The 26335-nt window shown below is 45.0% G+C and overlaps 1 protein-coding gene across 1 annotated transcript in view; it reads right to left on the reverse strand.

Moving 5' to 3' along the window:
• The window catches only part of parp12 (poly(ADP-ribose) polymerase family member 12), a 50022-nt gene extending 27296 nt beyond the window's left edge, over positions 1–22726 (reverse strand). Inside the window, exons 1-4 of the mRNA XM_033024395.1 lie at positions 22215–22726; positions 10383–10518; positions 5826–6126; positions 4580–4681 (exon numbers count right to left, since the gene is read on the reverse strand). Of these exons, the coding sequence (XP_032880286.1) occupies positions 4580–4681; positions 5826–6126; positions 10383–10518; positions 22215–22609 (934 nt within the window). The 5' untranslated portion in view covers positions 22610–22726. The remainder of the gene's footprint in view (positions 1–4579; positions 4682–5825; positions 6127–10382; positions 10519–22214) is intronic.
• Between the last annotated feature and the right edge of the window lie 3609 nt (positions 22727–26335).

The raw sequence follows: 26335 nt of genomic DNA on the forward strand, positions 1-26335 counted from the left end.
TGATGCCAGTCGTCTGATACCTGATCTCAGAAATCAAGCTTTGTCTTGACCACTAATACTACATGCTTGGGGGAGCATCAGCTTCCCTCACACATTTAGTTCCTTTGTTGGACATGAACCTATGAAGTAAAGTGCCGGCTAATACTCTCCCATGCTTTTAGTGTTAGCATTCAAAGACAAATTTCTCCCCTGCTCAACAGTTTAAACCTCATTCAATGCTAATTATTAATGAGGATACATTTTTCTGCAGTGAGTTCCTTTGAGGTTACACCATTCATGAGAACTATTAGTGGTATGCAGAATGTTTTCCTTTATTTTCACTTTCAATAGATCTCGACAGTTACCAAGGACAGCATGTCTTGCCCTTCGCCAATTGCACTTGAAAAGATAGCAAAGAAATATTGCATTCCCGGTGGTGAAAGTACTCCCAATGCTGTTGGGTTTGGAGTTCTAGAATTTAGACCGATGAAAATGCAGGAAAGCAGTACGATTTCTAGTCAGCTAGCTGTGCGACTCAGAGTGGGACCCGAGGCGATGTGTTCCTGCCTTGTCCTTCTTAGTGGTCAAAGGTTTGGAAGGTGCTGATGGAGCAGCCCGAGCTGGTCATCGTAGTTCATTTTGTTAATGATACAAACTTCAGTGCCTTTATCCCAGTGATAAAGGTTACGAGGGTTTAGCGGAGTGCATAGGATGCTAATGAAGCAGACTGCTTGATTAATTGAGACCCTTTCTCACTTCTACATTATCCAGAATGACCTTGAGCTCGGAACGAAATGCCTTGGCCATCAGGAGGTGAATCACTTAAGGGCCTGTCCCACTTACGTGTCCTTGGTACGCAAATTACGCAACCTCATCATCGCGTTGAGGCGCACGGGCATCATGTGGCCGTGCGGGGTCGGTCCCACTTAGAAGCGCGGAGGTGTATGTAGTTGTGCGCGACATCGCGCGGGGCTCCGAAATTTTTGTAGTGAACGAAATCTTTGCGCGCCAACGGCCTGTCGCGTAACTGACAGCCAAAGTGGGACAGGCCCAAGACCCTGGCGTGACGCAACGTCTCGCCTCCAGCAGCAGCAGAAGCAGGCAAACGATCGCCGAACTCGGCCTGGGGCTCACGGCCGTTGCGGTCCGAATCCGCCCCCACTTCTACCCAGAGCGGGGCCAAGAAAATTGAAGATAGTCACAAAATGCAGGAGTAACTCAGCGGGACTGGCAGCATCTCTGGAGAGAAGCAATGGGTGACGTTTCGGGTCAAGACCCTTCTTTCAGACTGAAGAGTCTCGACACGAAACATCACCCATTGCTTCTCACCACATATGCTGCCGGTCCCGCTGAGTTACTCCAGCATTTTGTGTCCATCTTCAAATGACGTCACGCCCTCCAGCGGGCGTGTGTGGGCGCACAAAATCGCGCTCGACCTTTGCGGGACCGTCGCGCCTCAACGCGACCACGAGGTCACGTAATTAGCGTGCCAAGGACACGTAAGTGGGACAGGGGCTTTACTCCAAGATAACCAGCCTCTGACTTGCTTTGCTATTTATCAAACTACTCTTGATAACTTTCTGAACAAGAGTAAACCACAGAATATTGACGGTAGGTACCTGATCATGGTAATGACATTAACTTTCTTCATAATGCTAACTTGTAAGAGGCTTGCTTCTTACACTTCTTCCCACCCTGCTTCCTATGAGGACTCTATCCCCTACTACCAATTCCTCTGTCTACGCCGCATCTGCACCCAGGATGAGGTGTTCCAAACCAGGGCATCAGAGATGTCTTCATTCTTTCGGGAACGGGGGTTCCCTCTTCGACTATAGATGAGGTTCTCACCAGGGTCTCCTCTATATCCTGTAGCTCCGCTCTCACTCCCCATCCCCACCCATTCATAACAAGTACAGAGTCCCCCTTGTCCTCACCTTCCATCCCACCAGCCGTCACATACAACAGATAATCATCCGACATCTTCGCCACTTCCAATGGGATTCCACCACTGGCCACATCTTCCCATCTCCTCCCCTTTCGGCTTTCTGCAGAGACCATTCCCTCCGTAACTCCCTGGTCAATTCGTCCCTTCCCACCCAAACCGTCCCCATCCCTGGTACTTTCCCTTGCAACTGCAGAAAATGCTACACTTGTCGCTTTACCTCCCCCCTTGACTCCATCCAAAGACCCAAGCAGTCTTTCCAGGTGAGGCAGGTTCACCTGCACCTCCTCCAACCTCATCTATTGCATCCGCTGCTCTAGGTGTCAGCTGCTCTACATCGGTGAGACCAAGCGTAAGCTTGGCGATCACTTCGCCCAACACCTCCGCTCGGTTCGCACGAACCAACCTGATCTCTCGGTGGCTCAGCACTCAACTACCCCTCCCATTCTGAATCATTTGCTAAAGAATTAGATAGAATTGTTCAAAGTGCAATAATCTGTTAACATTCCCACGTGGCCCTTAAATGAAAGAAATATTATTGATGAAGCTGCTAAAGATGACACTGCCCTGATGATCTCCTGTAGGGATGTCCCAAGACTGGGATGATAGTCCTCCAACCACAACAGCCACTCTACTGTTGAGACAAGATTCCAACTTTTGAGCCAATTAACATTAGTCCGGTGTAAAAAGAACACCAGTCCATGGGGAATTGAAGTGTGGCTTTCAAGAAGACAATTGGGTCTGAAAGCATGAGAAGGACTTTAGGGCAACTGAATATTGAAGGAGAAGCTTACTAATCATTATCAGAATGCATCATTTATATAAGCTGTATGATCCCTTACATTTCACAGGTTATGATTGCAACATCAGCACAAGAAAAGTCTTGGTGACCTATCCTGACACAAATAGGAATACAGCGGAACTCAGTATTGCCAATTTGAGATGACTTCAGAAGCCTTTATCCGTTTCAAGTGTGGCTGTTGCTCTCTTGTATTGCAGGAATTGAGTTACATGTCTCCACCGTATTCCCCATCCAATTCTATTCACTCTAACAGAACCTATTGTTGAAGCCAGTTTAACAGGGCTGTGAAAATTCAATTTCTATACCCTATCCCTCAAATATATTTCTGTGATCTTTTGACATTTACCTGAGATAATGCTAGATCCAACCCTAAAGCCAATTTATATTAAGTGGGGAGAGATTTTAAACTTTACTTTAAACTTTAGAGATACAGGGCAGAAACAGGCCCTTTGGCCCACCTGGTCCATGCTGACCCCGTACACTAAAACTATCTTAAACACTAGAGGCAATTTACAGAACCCAATTAACCTACAAACCTGCACATCTTTGGAGTGTGGGAGGAAACCAGAGTACCCGGTGAAAACCCACGCAGTCACAGGGAGAATGTACAAACTCTGTACATACAGCACCCAGTCAGGATTGAATCCGGATCTCTGGTGCTGCAAGGCAAAAGCTCTACTGCTGCGCCACCCAATGGTTAGATTTGGATTAGGTTGAATAGGATTATCATATGCAGTTAAACTTTCTTTTAAAAATCTAACTTCATGTCTCACTTAGTGAAATATTTTTCTAGAAAATTGAAAGAACAAGTGTAGATTTGGGATGGGACCATCCACACAAATGTAAAGTGTCCCTTCAACTAGATTAGCAAGTTTGCAGATGATACAGTAGTGGGTGGTATTGCAGATCGTGAAGATGGGTGTGAAAAATTGCAGCAGGATCTTGATCAGTTGGCCATGTGGGTTGAGGAATGGTTGATGGAATTTAATACAGAGAAATGTGAGGTGTTGCATTTTAGAAAGTCTAACGTGCAGGACCTACACATGAATGGTAGGGCTGTAGAGCAGAGGGATCTAGGAGTACAGGCACATAGTTCCTTGAAGGTGGAGTCACAGGTAGATTGGGTGGTCAAAAAAGCTTTTGGCACATTGGATTTCATTAGTCAAAGTATTCAGTATAGAAGTTGGGAGGTCATGTTGCAGTTATACAAGACATTGGTGAGGTCAAGTTTAGAGTATTGTATTCAGTTCTGGGTACAATGTTATAGGAAAGATGTTGCCAATCTGGAAAGGATACAGGGCAGATTTATGAGGATGTTGACAACTCGTGGGTCTGAGCTATAGGGAGAGGTTGAGTAGGCTGGGACTCTATTCCTTGGAGTGCAGGAGGATGAGGGGTGATCTTATAGAGGTGTATAAAATTATGAGGGGAAGAGATCGGGTAGATGCACAGTCTCTTACCCAGAATTGGGGACTTGAGGACTAGAGGACACAAGTTTAAGGTGAAGGGGAAATGATTTCATAGGAATCTTAGGGGTAACTTTGTCATACAAAAGGTGGTAGGTGTATGGAACAAGCTGCCACAGGAGGTAGTTGAGGCCGGGACTATCGCAACGTTTAAGAAACAATTAGACAAGGTTAGATAGAACAGGTTTGGAGGGATATGGGCCAAAAGCAGGCAGGTGGGACTAGTGTAGCTGGGACATATTGGCTGGTGTGGGCAAGTTGGGTCCAAGGGCCTGTTTCCACGGTGTATGACTGACTATAACTGGCTTCCTTTGGAAAAACACTTATTTTATGCAGTGGGCAGAATTAATTTTCCTGCTTCGGAGATCGATCCTGTTCGGACGTTAGTACCTTCAAAACTACAATTCTTCCAGACAAAATAGAGACAAATCTCCTCACTGGCCGCATCATCACTCGAGTTGCTTGAAGAGAGTCGGGATTGAGATCTCCTCCCTGTGGGTGATAAATCATAAAGAGTCAACCTCAAACATTCAGCTGAACTGCTGATCTACAATTATTCTAAAAATGCAGAACGATTCCTGAGCAGCCCTTTCACCAAAGTCAATTCAGACCATTTAACAGAACCCCAAGCTCAGAAGAAAGCCATTAAACTGTGCTTATGCCAGAAGAAAGCCATTAACTGTTATCTGAAAGAGCTCACCACTTGAGTCTCAACATCCTGCATTTCCCCAAAGTCCTACATATTTAGTATTTATATAATTCTTTTTCAGAAGTAATTATTGAATCTGCATCTGTAGACAATGCATTTCAGATCACAATAAAAATAATTTTGCCCATCTCTTCTCTGATGTTAATTTGCTAAGGACTATAAATCTTTAGGAGTTAACCATCCTGCTGTTATAACCACTGTCAAATACTGCTCCCAACTGTCAAATATACTGGACTAAGTGCAGGCTCCCCCAACGCAATATTCCACCACTCACCCGTTCCCCCAATGCAACCCATTCCCCAATGCAATATTCTACCACTCACGCACAGCCCCCAACTTCACAGGCATGGCTCATTTCTCCTCATCCCCCAGCACTTCCTCCCCCTCCTCTTCGCCCTCCCTCTTCTTTCCCTTCTCCTCCCCCAATCACACACATCATCCATACAGCATTCAAATGTTCTTCAGCCTCAGTTGGAATCGAGTGTAATGTTTCTGATTTCTGGTATGGAGAGTTGCTTTCTCGCTGCTCCCAGCAGCCCATTTCCTGAACAGATATCCATTTGCACAGGACTTCCCAGCAAAATAAATATATGCAATAGAAGAAAACATCCAAATCACCAGAAATAACTCATTTAGCTCATCCCTTAATCTTTTACACTAAAGGAAATAAGAGCCAAATACCAACAATCTTCCCATGAATTTAACAGACCTTTGATATCATGCTGAACTTATCCAATCCTTGTCTCCTTATGATGTACTTTACCCAACACCAAAGACAGGTTTCCTATTTGATGTGAGTGGACATCAAGCAGCATAACTTCTGTCCCTGTTTAATTCCTATGAAATCAATCAATATTCTCTTCGCAGACCCAATTATTTGATACTTCCTTCATCCTATTTTTAGTGATGTCTAGTGTTTGCACAGACCTGCCAGAGCTGCAGTCATGGAGTGTTGGCTTTTCTCACTTGCTTCACCTTTGCCGGCCTTGTAATTTTTGATGTTGTACAGGTTTTGATAGATTTGAGGCATGCATTTGATCAGCTCCTTGCTCAGATTATCCAGAACAGATGATGTGCTATTATCCTGGAAATAATGAGAGCGTTTGCAACGTGCCCCAAACTTGCAGGTGCCCTGGACAAAATGGAGGCAGACATGAAGCCTGGTGCACTGATCCTTGAAGGTACAGCTGCCAAACTGTCCAGGGCCCTTGTTGTAGAACACACAAATCTGCAAAAGATAATTGACAAACATGAGTCTGAAATATGCACATATGTCACAGATACATAGATAGAAACATGTCCAACCAACACATTACAGAACAGTAATACACTGAACATGTAACAGCAGCCCCCCCACTAAAGGCTGCAGAGAAGGGGACATAAGTCTGCCTGGGTGCACTTTACCTGTGCTCACTAGCTGTTTTGGTCAGCTGAAATAAAACATGGCTTTGAGATTGTCCCATTTCAGATGGTATTATCCTGAAGATGGGATGTTCAATTTCTCAGGTAGAATCCACTGTCAAGAGCAGGTGGTGAGTTCAAACTGATATTTATCCTTCAACCAAAATCAATATAGTACCTTGCCTGTACATTATCTAGATACCAATTGTGGTAGTGGGCTCCGTGCATTGTTACATTATTGGGAGAGATAATACAGAGAGAAGTAGGGTTGGGAGAGATAATACAGAGAGAAGTAGGGTTGTATACAATAAGCCAACATGGGCTAGATAGGTTGAACTATTACTGCTGTGCAGTAATAGTTCCACTATTCTATGTTTACATTGGAGGCTTCATTTATGGGCCTGTCCCAGTTAAGCGTTTTTTTGGGCGACTACCGCAAAATTTTCACCATGTTGAAAAGTTTTCGATGACCGTGGCGACAATTTTTGCTGCCGTAGGTTGACGCAGGTATTGTCATATGTGCTGTCGCCTAACGAGTTGCCCAAGTTGGACAGGCCCATTACAAATTACTTAATTGGTTCTTCTGGGACATCCTGGGGTTGTTAAGGTTGAGTCTTCATTGCAACCGATGGGAAAATAAACCAATGACTACCTCTGTCAGGCATTTTAAAGACATTGTAATGGTTTAAGGAACGTGCAGCATAAATGGCATTGTCATGGAGAAGTGGTGGAGAGTGTCTCCCCATTGGTCAAAGAAAAGATTGGTCAAAGAAAAGAAAACATTCCTCAAGGTGCAGCACTCCTAACAAGAGTCAGCCTGGCTCTAATAAAGGAATCCACAGCCTTATGGTTCAGGAGATAAGTGTGATCCTACTAAATCCCCGTATTACAGATCCAAACCTGGGGAAATCCCTGTCGATATTTCAAGGCATTAATCTATACACAGCAGGTGAGGCGTTTATTGTCACGTGTACCGAGGTACAACAAAAAGCTTTTGTTTTAGGTCAGTAACTTTCATCCTTAGTTAATCTGCTGAGGATTTCGAACACTTTCTGTTTTACTTCAAGTTTCAACAATGCAGTTATTCTGCATTAATACTTGCATCATTCAATATGTCATTTACAAAACATAAAGGAATTTAGAAAGTATTAACAAACAGCATTGACTCCTAAAAGTAGCTCCATAGCAACCAAAAATGATTAACATTCTTCCTCCAACCAACAGCTCAAGTACATAGGCGTGAAAAATCTGACTTCTCAATCCCGTCTCGGTTAAATATTAAATCTATCCTTGGTTGATTGCATGATACACAGTCAATTACATAAAGAAAAGTTTAAGCCCATCTATCAGGACTTGCTTAGTTGAACTGATTATTAGGTCAACTAAAATAGGCCTTTTATTAGTATCAAAACTGTACAAGTATCTAAAGGTGGTGATGCTAATGCAACAGTTAGATTACTAATTGAATAATTAGGTCACCTGAACCCAGAGCTGTGTTCAAATCCCATCATGGAGTATTAATTCATTTACTAAACAGAAATTTGGAAAACAACCAGTTTTAATAATGATGACTAGAAAGAGTAGAATGATGACTGCCATCACCCTCAACACCTCCCATGCTGCCTTAAGGTTGATTGTTAAATGCCCTCTGAAATGTTCAAGCAAGCCACACAGTTGTACAATGGAATATGATCTGCCTGCCTGCAACTCCAAGAATACTAAAGAAGCTCAAGTCATTGCCACATTGGTGGCGCTGCTGCCTCACAGGCCAGTGACCCTGGTTTAATCCTGACTGGCACTGTTTGTACGTTCTCCCTGTGACTGCCTATGCTCTCAGTGGTGCTCTGGTATCCTCCCACATTCCAAATATAAGCGAGATGGTAAGCTATAACTGGCCACAGTAAATCTCACTCACGTGATTGGTAAAATCTGGGGGAAGATGAAGGAATATGTTTACAATGGGATGAGTGGAGGATGAGTGTAAAATGGGTGCTTGATGGTCAGCGCAGACTCAGTGGAGGTCTGTGCCACATGACTCTATGAATTATCCAGGAACAAAGCAGTCCACTTCACCAGCACCCCTCTCAGAACCCAAAACATTAATTCCCTCCACCACTGCAGAATGCACTCCAATTATCAGAGCTGCCAAGTTTTGTCAGAGCATTTCAGTATTCTTGTACCTGAAAATCAGTATTTTGCTGAGGAAATCAGTATTTTTGCAGGGTGCCATTTTGCTAAAACAAGTGTTATTTTATTTATGTGCGGTCATACCCATGTTAAGGGCCTGTCCCACGAGCATGCGACCTGCATACGGCAAGCGCGACCAAAAGGGCCGGTCCCACCAGCATGCGCCTGCATGTGGCAAGCACGACCTAACCAGAAGCAGGAGCCGCGCGGAGGTAGAGTGAGTGACACGGCATCGAGGCGGCTGCGTATGCCCGTCAAGGCGGTGCGTACGACGTCGAGGTGGCTTCAGGCCGGCAGGCCATTGGCGCGTGGAATTTTTAAACACAGTCCGTTTTTCGGAGCCCCTAGCGCGATGTCGGGACCAGCTCCGCACAACTCCATACGGCTACGGCGATTGAAGTGGGACCGACCCCGCGAGGCCGTACGGCTCAAGCGACCACGTTAGGTCGTGCTTGCCGCATACAGGCACATGCTGGTGGGACCAGCCCTTTAGGTCGCGCTTGCCGCATGGAGTCGCATGCTCGTAGGACAGGCCCTTAAGAGTACAAGAATGCACAACTTTGCTACCAATTGACAGTGCATTCATTGCCATCTCCTTGTAAACTGCTGTTTGAACGGCTGCTTCCTGCTTTTAGCACCAGATGATGATGTAGAAGCCATTTTGGAAGCCTCCCTCTCCCTCCCTCGTTCTCTCTCCCTCCCTATCCCTCCCTCTCCTTCCTTTTTTTTTTACTCCCTCCCACTTATTCCCTCCCTCCCCGAACAGTCTGTGACCCATAGAGCTATGTGTAAAGCCCATAGCGCTATGTTTAAAGCCTATAGTACTCCAGCTGGTAGCGCTATAAATAGAACCCACAGCGCTGTTTAAACCTGGAGCGGGACAGGCAGATCAAAGCTTACAAAACTAATCATCCAGATCTTGAAATTTAAAACACTAATAGATTTAATCTGCTATAATTTTTAGAGGTACAGTATGACTTTTTATATCCTTGCATTTTTTAAGCAGCAAGATGAAACAGGAAGTCAGACCGATTTAAAAAAAATTTGTATCTAACAAAGCCAAACCGTACATCCCTATTCTTGTCACATTTCCGTACAAAATACGGAAAATCTGTACTAGGCAGCTCTGAATTATGTATCCAGGCTACGCTGACAGCACCTCCCAAGCCAATAACCTCGAACATCAAGAAGGACGGGTGAGGGAGGTGCGAGGGATCACCACCATCTGGAGATTCCCTCACACACCACTTGACTTAGAAATATTTATTGTTTCTTCATTGTTACTAGGTCTATATCCTGAAACTTCCCTTTCAAACACCACTGTGGAATTACCCTCATCAGAAAGACGGCAACAATTCAAGGCAGCAGCTCACCACTACTTTCTCAAGAGCAATTGGGGATGGGCAACAAATGCTGGTGTTAGCCAAATCCATAAAAATGAATAAATAACATGATGAAATTTCCCATAGGTTTTCACAAATGTGTGATCAAACAAAATTCGACACTGAACTAGACGGGGAAAATAGGTGACCAAGTGATTTTTCTCAAAGAGATTTTAAAGTCACTATGATGGGCAGAGAGGCTGAACGAGGATATTCTAGTACCTCCAGCTTGGATAGCTGAAGTTAAAGGACAAAAATAAAGAATGAACAAGAAGCCAAACTGGAGGAGTGTAGAGATCTGAGATTTATCGGTCTGGATGAAGGGGGGATCTGAGTACACTGGAGAATATACAAGCAAAACACCTGGGGCTGAATTAGGATCAAGCCAAGCCTTTCAATATTCATTATATCACATGTCACTATATCTCTCTCTAGCCCCCATACAGGAGTTGACAGGACTTTGCAGCAGCGACCATTATAGATCAATTCAAGCGAGCAGTAACAAACCTCATACCTCAGGCAAGAGGGATGCATCATTCTGCAGCAGAATCTGGCGCAATTGCATCACATTCAGGTGTTGAAGGTTGTTCGAACGCAGGACAGCAAAGTTGTGGGGAGAATGGATATCATGTGAGGAATTGCAGGTAATTCTGAAAAGGAACGCATAGAAAAGGCTGAATATTTTTTCAAAGTCGGTAGTGCCTTGTGTCTTTCTTTATTCTTAAGCTGTTCTCCAAGGATAAAAGATTAAATGATTCAATTATACTTTATTGTCACAGGCACTGAGGTATTGTGAAATTAGTTGTTTGTGCATATAATACAAAGTACATAAAGAGTCACCACGAAGTACTCGTTAGATAGGGCTCGAAATGAACGGGTGCCAATGGCCACCTACAGTCCAGCCGGGCAACCTAAAAGCCGTACCATTTTGCCCGGCTTGGCAAGCACACGGGACACCTATCTTTCAACTCTGAGCAGGTCCTCCTCTCTATCTCTCTCTCTCTCTGTCACTCTCCGTCTCCGCCCGCCATCAGCATCCGTGTCCGGGCCGCCGGGTCTCCGCCTCCTCCTTATCCGCCGGCATGGCCGGCTGCCTTGCACATGCGCACTGCCACGGCCTGCACATCCTCCACCTGCGTGTTAAACTGAGTTCTTTTGTCAGTCCAATTCAAGAAAATTTGATTCAAACTCTTGCTGTTGAAATAGATTCTTTATTCTGACAGCGCTGAATAATTCTTTAAACCTTCCAACACAGAGCTGGAGACTCTGGGGCAGATCGGAAGAGCTACTGACTTTGGTACAAACGCAACACATTATATAGGTATTAGACAATTATGGTACAGAAGGAGTGGCAAACTATTAACCAATCATTATGGTTTACCATACATTTAGCTTATTTGTATTAACCAATCAACTAATTCCTTTCCAGTGATTGACAACACGTATCGTCACATAATTTTCCCTTTTCTGGCCTCTTTACAACCCTTGCTCCCTCTGTGGTTTTCTTTAATATCTTTGCTCAAAATCATTTTATTTCAATGAAGTAAAACCACAGAAATATAAAATTAATTCTCAGAGACCACCTCTCAGAATATAAAATACACATCATACAGTAATCACACAATACATATATTTTTACTTTTGGAAAATAAAGTTATTTCTAAAACCTCAGATTTAAACAAAGTCTAATACTTACAATCCTAATTAAAACATAATACACTTCACATATAATTTCCCTACAACTACATAATTAAAATACAGTTACTTATGGATTAAATATGAGTTTTGCCCCATTCTCACAAAGTGGTAAGGACTTAAGTTATTTCTACAATTCTCAACCCCAACTACACGAAGACCATCTACTGTCAACCTCCCCCTTCTATCTAATTAATAGCATTCCACACAGCAAATGGAAGATATCAAAACAGTTATTTTCTCAGTTTTCTATAAACATAAGAAATCACCCTTATACAAAAGTCACACAACCATCACCTATGGCTTATTTCTTGTCTCAACATAAATACATTTAAACAGCACAAACCAGATCACAGACTATTATCTAGCCTTTCTGCCTAAGACCCAACATAAACATCCATAAATCCCCTTTATGACACACCCGAGCTCAAAGATGTGTCACAAAGAAAGGGCAAACGATGCCCATGTCCTGAGAAGAAACCTCATCAATAGCCTATACTCTAAACACCAAACTAAACCAAATACAACATCTGACAGCGTTATAGCAGCTTCAAAGCAAACAAAGCTATGCCTATTCAGATCAACTTTTCCATGTTATGATAAGCCATCTATTCTCCTGTGTGTATTCTTTGCAATTTATTTCTTTGTGGAGACATGTATTTCTGAAAACCCCAGCTCCCAAGTCCTTCTCTTGCAACTTAACATAAGTTCCTCACACAAAAGTTACCATCTGAGCAATTCTATTGTATAACTAGACCAAGTGCAGACCCGTTGGGTCTGCTCCCCCAACGCAGCCGTTCCCTACCCGTGGCTCCCACGGGAGACGTGGTCCTCCAACTCAAGCGGCTCAGGAATCAGCAGTGCGGCTGTTTTTAAATGACGTCTTTTAGGCGAGATGCGGGGGGGGGGGGGGGGGGAAGGATTTTTAAAAGTGTACATAAACACAACGAAATTTAATGAGGAGTGGATACTTGGAATGAAAAGTGAAATCTCTACCGATATGGAAAAAAACTCTCCCTCCGTTTGCATTTTGGGAGATCTGGCGGCCATTGCTGTCCGGTCGCCGCGACCGATGAAAACCAACGCAGAATCACAACCAACGCAGAATCACTCCCTGAAGCTGGAGTAACTCTTGCTTCTTGGTTTCCTGGTCACCCAAAAAATATTCCAAATGGAATTTAAACTAGAGTGGACCCACCACCACCAAACTCTGAAAAATAACAGCCTATTGCACTTAGAAGTTAGACAAAAATGCTGGAGAAACTCAGCGGAGCGAAGGAAATAGGCAACGTTTCGGGTCGAGACCCTTCTTCGTCTGAAGGGTCTCGATCCGAAACGTTGCCTATTTCCTTCGCTCCATAGATGCTGCCTCACCCGCTGAGTTTCTCCAGCATTTTTGTCTACCTTCGATTTTCCAGCAACTGCAGTTCCTTCTTAAGCTTATTGCACTTTATCTGTTTATTTATTGTGTATATATATGGTCTATGGTATATAGACACACTGAACTTTTATCTCCTGTTCTGTATTACATTTACATATTCTGTTGCACTGCAGCAAGCAAGAATTTTATTGTCCTATCTGGGACACATGACAATAAAACTCTTGACTTGGACAAGCAAAAAAGGGTTCTTGGGGAAAAAAGAGCTACTTTAAATTTAGTTGCATCTGGTTGAGTAACTATGGTAGGGTGAAGACTATTCCATGCTTTAATTATGCGGGGGAACTCCATGGAACAGCCAGCATCTCTGGATAGAAGAAATTGGGTGATGTTTCTGGTAGAGACCCTTCTTTATATTTCCTCTGGTTTTAGTGTTTTTAGTTTAATTTAAAGATACAGCGTGGAATCAGGCCCATCGAGTCCACGCCGACCACCCGTACACTAGTTCTATCCCACACATTAGCGACGCAAGTCAAGAGTCAAGAGTGTTTTATTCTCTCATGTCCCAGTAAGAACAATGAAATCCTTACTTGCAGCAACACAACAGAATATGTAAACATAGTACTCTGTAATCAATGTTATAAATGAGAAAGCAAAACAGTGTATATTTATATAAGACTATTAGTGTGTGTGTGTGTGTGTGTGTCTCCGAAGGTACTGCAGATGCTGGTTTGAACTGAAGATAGACACAAACAGCTGGAGTAACTCAACAAGTCAGACAAAATCTCTGGACAAAAGGAAAATATTATGTTTCGGGTTGGGTCTGAAAAAGGGTCCTGCACACCTTTGGAATGTGGAAGGAAACAAGAGCACCCAGAGAAAACCCATGCGATCAAAGGGAAAAGGAGCAAACTCCATTCAGCCAGCACCCATATTCAGGATCAATTCCGGGTCTCTGACACTTTTAGGCAGCAACGTTGTGGCCAATGTACTGCCCCATAGTCTTAAACTGAATTAAAACATACAGTAGCTGTAAAGGGGGGACATAGAGTCACTTAGAGATTTAAGACTGAAAATGGATAGTTTCATTTTTTTTTAGTAACCAAAGTTATCAACGTATAATTTTTTGTCTGTTGGAAAACAAAATATAGTTGCACAGCTGGTGGACCTGCTGCCTTACATGCCAGAGATCTGTGTTCAATCCTGTCCTCGGGCACTGTCTGGGTTGAATTTGCACATTCTCCCTGCAAGCGTGTGGGTTTCCTCCCACATCCCAAAGACGCATTGGCTCTGTAGGTTAACTCGTCTCTGTAAAATTGCCCCTAATGTGTAGGGAGTGGGTGAAGAAAGTGGGATAACAGAACTTGTGTGAATGGGTAGACAAAAATACAGGGGAAACTCAGCGGGTGAGGCAGCATCTATGGAACGAAGGAAATAGGCGACGTTTCGGGTCGAGACCCTTCTTCAGACTGATGTGAGGGTGGGGGGGGCGGGAAGAAGAAAGGAAGAGGCGGAGACAGTTGGCTGAGGGGGAGCTAGGAAGGGGAGGAGAAAGCAGGGACTACCTAAAATTGGAGAAGTCAATGTTCATACCGCTGGGGTGTAAACTGCCCATCGAAATATGAGGTGCTGCTTCTCCAATTTACGGTGGGCCTCACTCTGGCCATGGAGGAGGCCCAGGCCAGAAAGGTCAGATTCGGAATGGGAGGAGTTGAAGAGCTGAGCCACCGGGAGATCAGGTTGGTTATTGCGAACCGAGCGGAGGTGTTGGGCGAAGCGATCGCCAAGCCTACGCTTGGTCTCACCGATGTAGAGCTGCTGACATCTAGAGTAGCGTATGCAATAGATGAGGTTGGAGGAGGTGCAGGTGAACCTCTGCCGCACCTGGAAAGACTGCTTGGGTCCTTGAATGGTGTCAAGGGGGGGGAGGTAAAGCGACAAGTGTAGCATTTCCTGAAGTTGCAAGGGAAAGTGCCAGGAAAGGGGGTATCTTGGGTGGGAAGGGACGAATTGACCACGGAGTTACGGAGGGAGCTGTCTCTGCGGAAAGCCGACAGGGGAGGAGATGGGATGATGTGGCCAGTGATGGGATCCCGTTGGTAGACAAAAAAGCTGGAGAAAATCAGCGGGTGAGGCAGCATCTATGGAGCGATGGAATAGGTGACGTTTCGGGTCGATACTCTTTTCAGACTGATGTCGGGGGGGGGGGGGGGGGGGGGGGGGGGGGGGGGGGGGTGTGAAGATAAGAAGAGGTGGAGACAGTATGCTGTGGAAGAGCTGGGAATGGGAGGGGAAGGAGGGAGAAAGCACCTGAAATTGGAGAAGTCAATGTTCATACCGCTGGGGTGTAAACTGCCCAAGTGAAATATGAGGTGCTGCTCCTCCAATTTATGGTGGGCCTCACTCTTGCCATGGAGGAGGCCCCGGACAGAAAGGTCGGATTCGGAATGGGAGGGGGAGTTGAAGTGCTGAGCCACCGGGAGATCAGGTTGGTTATTGCGAACAGAGTGGAGGTGTTGTGCGAAGCGATCGCCAAGCCTGCGCTTGGTCTCACCAAGGTTGATCATACGCTGAATAATCCAACCACATTTTTGTTTGGAAGTGGAAAGAAATAATAGAAATTGCATTCATTGCAATGTGTAAAAAGAGTTGAGATACTGTGTTATAATTTTGCTGCATGTCATTGCGGTATATATCATGTCTTGATTGGTGAATATGTTTAGTTTGTGACTTTATTTGAAGCAGAACTAATATGTGAAAATGCTCCATTGAGCATAATTCCAACTGGTAACTACGCACTTCGTCCGAGCACAATATGGCACGCGTCATGCAAGCCGTCTTAAATGACCACCTAAACTGTCATTTGACAACCTAAAAAGCTGCCTAGGTTGCCCAGCTGGAAACAGAGAAAAAAAAAGTGAAGTGAGAGCCCTGTTAGAGTCCCGATGGTCCCTTTTTATTGTCAGCACCTTCCTCCCTCACCTTATCCTCGCCCCCAAACCCCTCCAGGTCCCTCTTTATTCTCGCAGTGTGACCGCCTCACCTCAGTTTGTCTTCAGCCCGACCGCCTATCCTCCGCAAATAGTTCACCAGCGAACTGTCCCTCTCCTCTCTGGTCCCTGGGAAAGCTAATGTCGCCCTTGGGAACATATCTACTTCTCAAAGGGAACTTCCTCAACTGAGCAGCCAATTTTTCATTTGAGGGCATGGACCTTGCAAACAACTCAACAATAGTGTATGTAGTAAATGTCCGTCACCTCCAATATGATCCCACCACTAATCACATCTTCTCATCTCCATCCCTTCCCGCTTTCCACAGAGACCACTCCCTTCACAATTCCTTGGTTCACTCATCCTGCTCTGGGAGGAAATCAGAGTACCCTGAGGAAACTCACGTGATCACAAGGAGAATATGCAAACTCCATACAGACAGCACCCGAGGCCATGATGGAACCCGGAGTGCTGCACCATTGTGCCTCCCTAACTGTACATAATCCAGTGTCTTTTGGAAGTCCAATAGATGACTTTCTATTCATTCAGCAATAATCTCTGGAAACTTTAACTGGATTAGTCATGAGTTGGTTGTATGATATGCATATGACACACCATTAAGTCATCCTTACTGCCCCTCTCACCGGTTTATTTTTGCCCAACTGCTTCGTCAAACTCTCTGTATTATATTTCATTAACTTCCCTGTAATTAGCATCAAACTGTCAAGACTGGTTACCTTTCCTCTCACTTTTTCAATAGTCACACACAAGAAATAGGCCCTTCAGCTCAACTTGTCCATGCCTACCAAGATGCCCTTCTATTCTAGTACTACCTGTGCACGTTTGGCCCATATCTCTCCTATCGATGGACTTGTCCAAATGTTTTGTTAATGTCGTTATAATACCTGCCTCAGCTACCTGAAACTCCAAGGGTAAAAAGACCCCGACAGTGGTTAGTTACAGACCGCCGAACAGTAACCTGGCTAAAGGGCACAAATGACATCTGGAGGCTTTGTTCCCAAGTTTGCAGGTGATACGTGTAGGGATAGAGGGGTAGGTGGTGAAGAGAAAGCAGGAACTCTGCAGAAGGACTTGGACGGGTTGAGAGAGTGGTCTGAGAAGTGGGAGATGGAATACCGCATAGCAAAGTGTCGAGTCATGCATTTTGGTAGTAGGAATAAAGACTATTTTCACAACTATTTTCTAAATGGGGAGAGAATTCAGAAATTGTTGGTACAGAGGTCCAAAGAGTGCTGGTACAGGTTTCCCAAAAAGTTAATTTGCAAGTTGAACTGGTAGTAAGGAAGGCAAATGCAATGCTAGCATTTATTTTGAGAAGACTAGGATATAAATCAGACCGCATTTAGAGTATTGTAAGCAGTTTTGGGCCCCAAATCTGAGGAAGGATGTGCTGGCGTTGGAGAGGGCCCAGAGGTGGTTTACGAGAATGATCCCAGGAATGATTGGTTTAACAGATGAGCATTTGACTGCACTGGGCCTATACTCGCTGAAGTTTAGGAGGATGAGGGGCCCCCCTCATTGAAACTTACTGAATAGTGAAAGGCCTGGATAGAGTTGATGTGAAGAGGATCTTTCCACTAGTGGGAGAGTCTAGAATCAGAGGTCATAGCATCTGAATAAAAGGATGTATCTTTAGAAAGATGAGGAGGAATTTCTTTAGTCAGAGGGTGGCAAATCTGTGAAATTCATTGCCACAGAAGGATGCGGAGGCCAAGCCAATTAATATATTTTTTAAGGCAGAGAGTGACAGATTATTGATTAGTACTAGTATCAGGGGTTATGGGAAGAGGGCATGAGAATGGGGCTGAGAAGGAAAGATCAATCAGCCGTAATTGAATGGCAGAGTAGACTTGATGGTCCAAATGGCCTAATTCTGCTCCGGTAACTAATGAACATAAACTAACTTCTCTGGCAGCCCATTCCATATACTCACCACTCACTGTGTGAAAATGTCACCCCTCAGGTTCCTATTAAATCTTTCTCCTCTCACCTTAAACCTATGTCCTCTAGTTCTTGAATTCCCTACTCTGGTAAAAGTACATCTCATTGTATACACCTCTATAAGATAATCCCTCAGCCTCTTGCTGTCCAAGGAATAAAGTACTAGACAACTCAATTTCTCTCTATATCTCAGGCCATCAATTCCTGGCAAAATCTTCTCTGCACTCATTCAAGCTTAATGACATTCTTCTTGTACCAGGGTGACCAAAACTGAACACAAGACTGCAAATGGATGAATGAATGAATAAATAGGTTTATTGACCAAGTATATTACCCTACAAGGAATTTGCCTCAGTGCTCTACCTGCAAGTAACAACATGACAAAGTGATAGCTAAGAATGACACATAAAACATCAAAAAGAAAACATTATCAATTAAACATGTGAATTAAATGAAATACCAGAGCAAAAGGAGGCTACAGATTTTTGTTTTTTGAGTAGAGCTACTACTCATGGAAAAAAAACTGTTTTCATGTCTGGCTGTGGCAGCTTTGACAGTCTGGAGTCACCTTCCAGAGGGAAGTGATTCAAAGAGTTTGTGGCCAGGGTGAGAGGGGTGAGATGCAGCCTCACCAACATCTATAACATCACATCCCAACACACTCAATCCCTGAAAGCCAATTTACCACATTTTCTTTACCACCCTATCTACCTGCAATGTCATTTTCAGGGAACCATTACCTGTATTCCTAGTTTTCTCTGCTCTACACTTCTCAGGACCCTACCGTTCACTGCCCAGGATCCTGCCCGGGTTTGACTTCCCAAAGAGCAATACCTCACATTTATCTTTATTAAACAACATTAGCCATTCCTCAGCAGACTTGCCCAGTTGATCAAGATCCTCCTATAATTTTTGAACACCATCTTTATTATTGACGATACCTTCATACCACCCACTTTAACGTCATCTCCAAACTTACTAATCATGTCTTGATGCACAATCTCATCCAAATTGTTGATATAAACCACAAACAGCAATGGACCCAGCAACAATCCCCAAGGCACCAGTCTGATAAACAACCTTCCACCATCATCCTTCCATTAAGCCAATTATCTATCCATCCAGCTAGCTCTCCCTGGATCCCATGTGATCTAGCCTTCCAAAGCAGCCAACCATGCACAACCTTAAGGGCTTTGCTGATGTCTCTGTAGACAATGTCTATGAATTTGCACTTGGAAACAATTTTGATTATAAAATTTTCAACCAGATTTGTAAGTCACGATCCCCCATGTACAAAACGATGCTGACTATCCCTAATCAATCCCTGTCTATCCAAATGCATATATGGTTCAGTGGCTATTGTCACATATGCCTAGCACAGTGGAATTCTTTTACACAACCCACAAATGCGCAGTCGGCATGTGTTGGCGCTGTTTACAAAGAAAAAGACCAAAGTCTGGTCCACAGGCTGGAATTACTGACGTTCACCCGATCTAAGCAAGCCCAGGTAAGCCCCAGGCTGCTACTGCAGGCCCATGACCCGACGGCCCTCTCCTCGCCTGATCAGCTTTATGTTCCAGAGGCGCCTCCTGCAGCTGACCTTGAAGGTGCTGGAGGCAATTCCCCCTGCTTCTCCTATTGACCCACTCCTTGCGTTTGTCATCACCAGAGGCTTCCTCCTCGACTCTCTGGTCTTCGGGGCTTCTGAGCTTTCCCCCGTAGGCAGAGGGCCGCCGGGCCATTCTCCGCAGTGGAGAACCTGGTCAGGCGCCGCACATGGTTGCGGGCAGCCTGCCGGGTCTTCATTCTCAGTGGCTTCCAGGCCTTTGTACTCATTTTGTACGGCTCCGTGGCGCCTCACGGAAGCTTCATTTCTGTTCCGCCGCAGAGCTTCCTCATTTTCCTTATATCTTATCCCTCAGAATCCTCTCCAGTAACTTGCCTACCACAGGGTCACTGGTCTATAGTTCCCAAGCATGGAGTAACACTTACAATGATGTTACTAATCTTCCCCAGACAAGGGAAACAAATCTAGAGTTTGCAAAGTCTTTGTGCTTTTTTTTTTGTGTTATGTATACCGAAATAGTGAAACGCATTTGTTTGCGTACTAACCAATTAAACCAGACCACACAATTCACAAGTAAAACAGATAGTGCAAAGTGCAAAACACCAGAGTACAATATACAGTTTACAACATTGTAGCGTTAGGGACAGAGAAAGATCCAATAACTGCAGTAGCAAATAATGCACACAATTTACTAGTGTGAATTATTGATATCTTGAGATGGAATCCATCAGGTCCCAGATTTTTTTCTGCATTACCATTTAAAAAATAACATAATACTATGTTTAACTCTACTAAGGCTGGGAAATGAACTTGGGACCTGTTACTGAATAAACCTGTTGACCCATCACCTTTAGACAAGTGGCATATCAAGTTTTACAACCACATGCCATTCAATATTAATTGCTGTGATGTAAATGTGGCAGCCAGTCTGTCCATAGGAAATGCTAACAAGTAAACGCATGATCATGTCCTGGTTCTGATCCAACATCAACATTCAGATGTCCTGGACTTCCCTACATTGATTGCGGATCCCAAAACAACTGTGCTCTGCTGATGGATTCCTTTTAGATTGACAGAGATGTGCACACCTCAGCAATTTAGCCTAGAAAGTCTGCCCATTCAATTTCTATATTAATTTTTGAAGACAGATGGGGTCTCAGTTTAATGCGGCCCCTTGAAAAATGGTGTTCCCAATCGAGCAGTATATCTAGAAAACTAATGGAATGTCAGCCTGGAAAGTCTTCAGATGTCGTGTGATGTATCCTGACTGGTTACAGCGTGGTCTGGTATGTTAATTCCTGAGAACCTTTAAAAAAAAACTGGTCTGCCCCAACAGCTGCTGACAACCTTCTACCGCTGCACCACAGAGAGCATATTAACGTGTGGCATCTCTGTGTGGTATCTCAGCTGCACGGAGCCGGAGAGGAGAGCTCTTCAGCGCGTCATCCACAGAGCGCAGAAGATTATTGGGACACAGCTACCAGCCTTGGAGGGCATCTACCACACACGGTGCCTCAGGAAGGCCGTCAGACCCTTGTAATGGACTGTTCGAAATACTTCCCTCCGGCAGACGTTACAACGCCTTCTACGCCCGAACCTCCAGACTCAGGAACAGCTTCATTCCCAGAGCTATAGTGGCCCTGAACCGGCCCTGCTGAGTGCCCCCCACCCCCCCATGGGCTGTCTCCCCCGGATGGTCACATCGCACAGACACATCTGCACTTCAGTAATGTTCTTTTTACAAACCATGTTCTCGGGGTATCTAAATCTAAATTTTATTAGTTATTTAAGTTATGACGTTGGATGGAAGCTGCATACCAAATCTCGTTGCACTTATGTGCAATGACAATAAAATATATTATTATTATTATTATTCCAGTGCACCGGAAGATGTAGCAGGGAGAGCTGGACTGCCTCCCAGTTCCATCCCTCCTCCTGCCCAACCAGACTCCATATGCCTGTCAAATGTCATTGCTCCAGATTACAGCATCTGCAGTCCCTCTGGCTCATCTGCTTTTTTAAGCTTTTGTTTTGGTTTTGTTTTTGAAAAGTTTTGTTGAACTTAAATTAAAATGTTGCAACCACTGCGGTTGACTCAGGAGGATGACTCACCTTTCCTGTTGCCAATGGCACAATCCGATGCAGGATATTGGCAACAGAGGATTTAAAGGTTATAAAGGTAAACACACTATTGTCTGAAGAAGGGTTTCGGCCCGAAACGTTGCCCATTTCCTTCGCTCCATAGATGCTGCTGCACCAGCTGAGTTTCTCCAGCATTCTTATGTACCACACACTATTGTTTAACTTTATGTCAGGGGTAGTGTTGTAACCTTAACCTGCTCCTGAAGTTGGGTCTCGACCCGAAATGTCACCTATTCATGTTCTCCGGAGATGCTGCCCGACTTGCTGATTTACTCCAGCACTTTGTCCTTTTCTACTCTTTACCCTGCTGCCCGACAAGAACAACACTACCTCAGTGTTCCCAAGTTAACACCCCTTCGCTGCGTTGCTTCTCAGTAAACTCTTCGGCTCCGCGGGAGTGAGAGTCCCGATTTCTCTCAGCCCTGGCCTCCGCTCTCGTTTCGTGTGTCACAAGCCCGGTTCACAATCATCCCCGTCCCCCAACCCTCCTCCCTCCTTTAACACACCTCCCCTCCGACCAGGTTATTGATCACATGTTCTGCTCTCACTTTACATGACCCCCTGTTAATCCTGCCTTTCTCATACAGGAAGAACCGACTTTTTTTTTTTACCTTCCCTTGGCGAACTTGCAATTGTCGTAGAGGAAGAACTTGCAGAGGTGGAGTTGGTCGCAGGCACCGCTGCTACAGTCCTTCTTAAGGAAGTCTTTGCACAGCCTGGCCGGAGTGGTGGCGATCAGCAATGTGCCGTCGCTGAGCTGCAGCCTCTCATCATCGGGCGGCACTTTGGTGAACAACTGCCCGTCGGCCAGCACCCTCCTCAGCTCCCCATCCGGCACCTTGAAATAGCCGGAGACCTCCCTGCGCAAACTGTAGTAGTCCAGCGAGCCGCGGTGGGAGCACAGGGTCTGAGTGCAGTAATCCCGGACGCGGTCTAGAGACATTGTCTTTGCCTTCTCAATCCCCGATAGGACTACTCTCCCCCCATCTCTCTCTCTCCCTTTCATTCCTCCTTCCTTAATCGAGACAAACAAATAGCTGGAAACGAAACCGAAACTGCGATTCTGCCCATCTCGGTCCCGATAGGCTGCTCTCACTCAATAGGAAAACGTTTTCCTCTGGTGTGGTACATGAGAGATGCTACACAATGACTGAGAGATACAGAGACGGCGACAGTACAGAGACGGCGACAGGAAGAGTGCGAGAGCCGGGAGAGGAGAAACGGAATAGTTGTGGTTTTGCGTGAATGCAGGAGACGCTCCAGCTCCAGCTAACAGAAAGTGTGGGGAAGCTCGATGCAGAACGGGAGACAGGCGAGAGGGGAGAGGCAATTTGCAAACTGGTCAGAAAGAGTTTCGACAAATACATTTGAGAAATCTGCTTAATTCTCTCAAATTCTTTTTTTCTCACCCTCTAATCGTCCTCACCTCATTGTTTTTGTTCTGTTTGTAACCCATCGAGTAGGTGACCTCAAGAGAGTTTGATTGTCATACGCATCGAAAACGAAACAAAAACATTTGGAAAAAAGGATCCTCGACCTCAAAACGTCGGCAACCCATTCCCTCCATCCGCTGAGCATCTCAGATACAGTACAAGTGTATAATAGCAGTACACTGATTTACCATACAGAGCCGCCAGATTTGGTGCCATTTTCAAATCCCAGTTATAGATTTAGAGTTTTTAAACCAGACCGCGAAAGCTCGTTGTCCTGACAGGATTGGCATCGGGAATAAAATCAGGTCTGATCACCAAGAGCATCCCACACAGAAGTCCATGTTACAATTAAAACACAAAGTACGTGCTATAACTCCAGAATAAGCGCACAAATAAGAAAACCAAAGCATTATCTAACTAATAGCAAAGGACTAATAACTAACCAACAATAAATTACTCCGTTTGCAATAAACAAGTACCTTCATGTTAACTAGTTCATTAAAATAACTGATCATATAGATGCAAGTATATGCAAGGGGGGGGGGGGGGGGGGGTTGCACGCAAGGTCATCGGGTCAAAAGGCGTGACGCACGGAGCAGCTGAACCCTAGAGTAGGTATGTTACAAAGCTTACCTGAAGCGTCGCTGAAAATCTGTCGCTGCGGGTGTGCGCGATTTTGGCGCCGTTTAGAGGGGGCGGGTTTAAAACGCGATTTTCTCTAGAATAGAATAGCCTTTTTATTGTCATCCAGACCGAAATCTGAACGAAATTTAAGCAGTCATACATATAATACAATACAATAAAAAACAACAATAAACACATATTAACATCCACCACAGTGAGTCCACCCAACATCTCCTCACTGTGATGGAGGCAAAAGTCTTAGGTCTCCAGTCTCTTCCCTCCTCTTCTCCTTCTGCGCTGAGGCGATTTCTGTTCAAATCGAAGATGTTCAGCCTAGTTAATTATTAACGAAAAATCGCTGGAAGACCCCGTCGCAAAAGCTATTATTAGTTTTAAAGGCCTCGTATAATAGTTATAGTAGTTTAAAAATCAATCTCTAAACCCGCGACCACCAGCAACCGCAGGGTCTCATAAAGCAGTCAGCTGAAGGTAGGCTGTATATTTTTACATTAAAAAAGGCTTCTAAAGATCCCTTTATACAAAGTTTAATATTGCGAGTAGCTCATTTTGGGCCCATTATATCCCGCAGTATTTTTCTGGGCATTTGGGGCACAAATCTACCGCAATGTGAACGTTCTAAACCAGCGCGTTCCACAGGGACCCACTGGAAAGCTGATTTAAATGGACATTTATTTACAGCAATTAAACACTAAATTCCTTCCATTTGGCCTATAAATTAATGTAAATGAGATTTAAAAATCATGTTTTATTGTGAATTATTTGTGAATATTATTTGGACATTTAGGCTATTTAAAAATGTTAATCATTTATTAAGAAATGGATAGATGTTTAGATCTAGTAATTGAAGTCTGAAATTAGCTACAATTAGGTAACTAACTAATTATATGCTTTAATTTCAGGTCATCCAAGTAAGATTATTTTATATTTGTTTCAGAATGCTTCAATCTATGATAACTGAAAATTTCATTCAGTTCTCTTAATTTTTAAGAAAGTTATGGGCTTTTGACTGTTCACGATCACAGCTTTTTTGTTATGTCCATAGAAAATCAATAGGGAACAAGATGCTCATTTCCGAGTATGAAAATGGCCATAACTTTTTAAATACTTGAGATATGAAAGTGAATTAGGTGTCAAATTAAACTTATTTTTATGCTTTATCTGATGGGATAAATTGCAGACTTGATTTTTAAAATCTCAAAATTTTGTAACATTGCTACCTAGAGGATCCGGCAACTTCCGGCATACACAGTTAACACACGAAACGCGTACTTTCTTACCTGTTAAAAACCGCCAAAATAGTCGATTTTTGCACTGTAAATAATTGTGGATGGTGACTGAGCGCTCTGAACCAAATGCTGTAGTATCTTTGCTCTAAACCCGAGCGCCAATGTGTAAGCGGCCGAAGGAGCGGATCCCTCGGGACAGCCCCCACTCTCCCCCTGGGGTCAGCGCTGTCCTGCCACGGCCGCCCTCCACCCCGTCTCCCCCGGTGTGGTCGCACTGTGACGGGCTGTGGGTCGGCAGCGCCCACACATGAGGCCGGGTGGAGTGGGGCCGCGGCTCCGGGCAGCGGACACATGGGGATGAAACCTGGCAACGTCCTCGTCAGCTGCAGCAGAGTTGGGGACAGTCTGGTCCCTCCACCCACCCAGAGTCACTGACTGCGCAGCACCCCCCCGACCCCTGCCCACCACCCCCACACGACCACCCGGCAATATCCCCGTCAGCTGCAGCAGAGTTGGGGACAGTCTGGTCCCTCCACCCACCCAGAGTCACTGACTGCGCAGCACCCCCCCCCCCCCGACCCCTGCCCACCACACGACCACCTGGCAATATCCCCGTCAGCTGCAGCAGAATTGGGGACAGTCTGGTCCCTCCACCCACCCAGAGTCACTGACTGCGCAGCCCACTACCCCCCCACGACCACCCGGCAATATCCCCGTCAGCTGCAGCAGAGTTGGGGACAGTCTGGTCCCTCCACCCACCCAGAGTCACTGACTGCGCAGCACCCCCCCCCCCCAACCCCTGCCCACCACACGACCACCCGGCAATATCCCCGTCAGCTGCAGCAGAGTTGGTGACAGCCTGGTTCCTCCGCCCACTCAGAGTCACTGACCACGCTGCACCGGCACCCCCTCCGGCCACGGGGACAGACGGCCCCGGGTCCACAAGTGTGGAACCAGTCAGCGTGGAGTCTAAATACTAGGACAGAAAACAGGCCCGCTGTACTGGCAGCTTGTACTCCAGAAGGCATTACGTGGCAAAAGTATGAGTCACGGGTCGTGACCTCAACTGCCGTGCAACCTCCCTATTAAGCGGGCACCTCCCTTCACTGCCTGAAGAAGGGTTTCGGCCCGAAACGTCGCCTATTTCCTTCGCTCCATAGATGCTGCTGCACCCGCTGAGTTTCCCCAGCAATTTTGTGTACCTCCCTTCACTGGTGTTTTGTTGAGTTAGTCACACAACAGGTCAGGTCAGGCCAGTTTAACAGTTAGTTCTGGCGTCACAGAACAAACCCCCTCAATACCTGCACTTACACCAATGCTACTAAATAAAGGAAGTTGCAGTCAATTAACTAACTCTAACAAATGCTAAACACCTGCATCCTATCTTCCACTAATCCCAGCCCATCATTAAACTTGTAACACCGCAAA

This window comes from Amblyraja radiata, chromosome 7, assembly GCF_010909765.2.
Source record: "Amblyraja radiata isolate CabotCenter1 chromosome 7, sAmbRad1.1.pri, whole genome shotgun sequence".
Taxonomy (NCBI): domain Eukaryota; kingdom Metazoa; phylum Chordata; class Chondrichthyes; order Rajiformes; family Rajidae; genus Amblyraja; species Amblyraja radiata.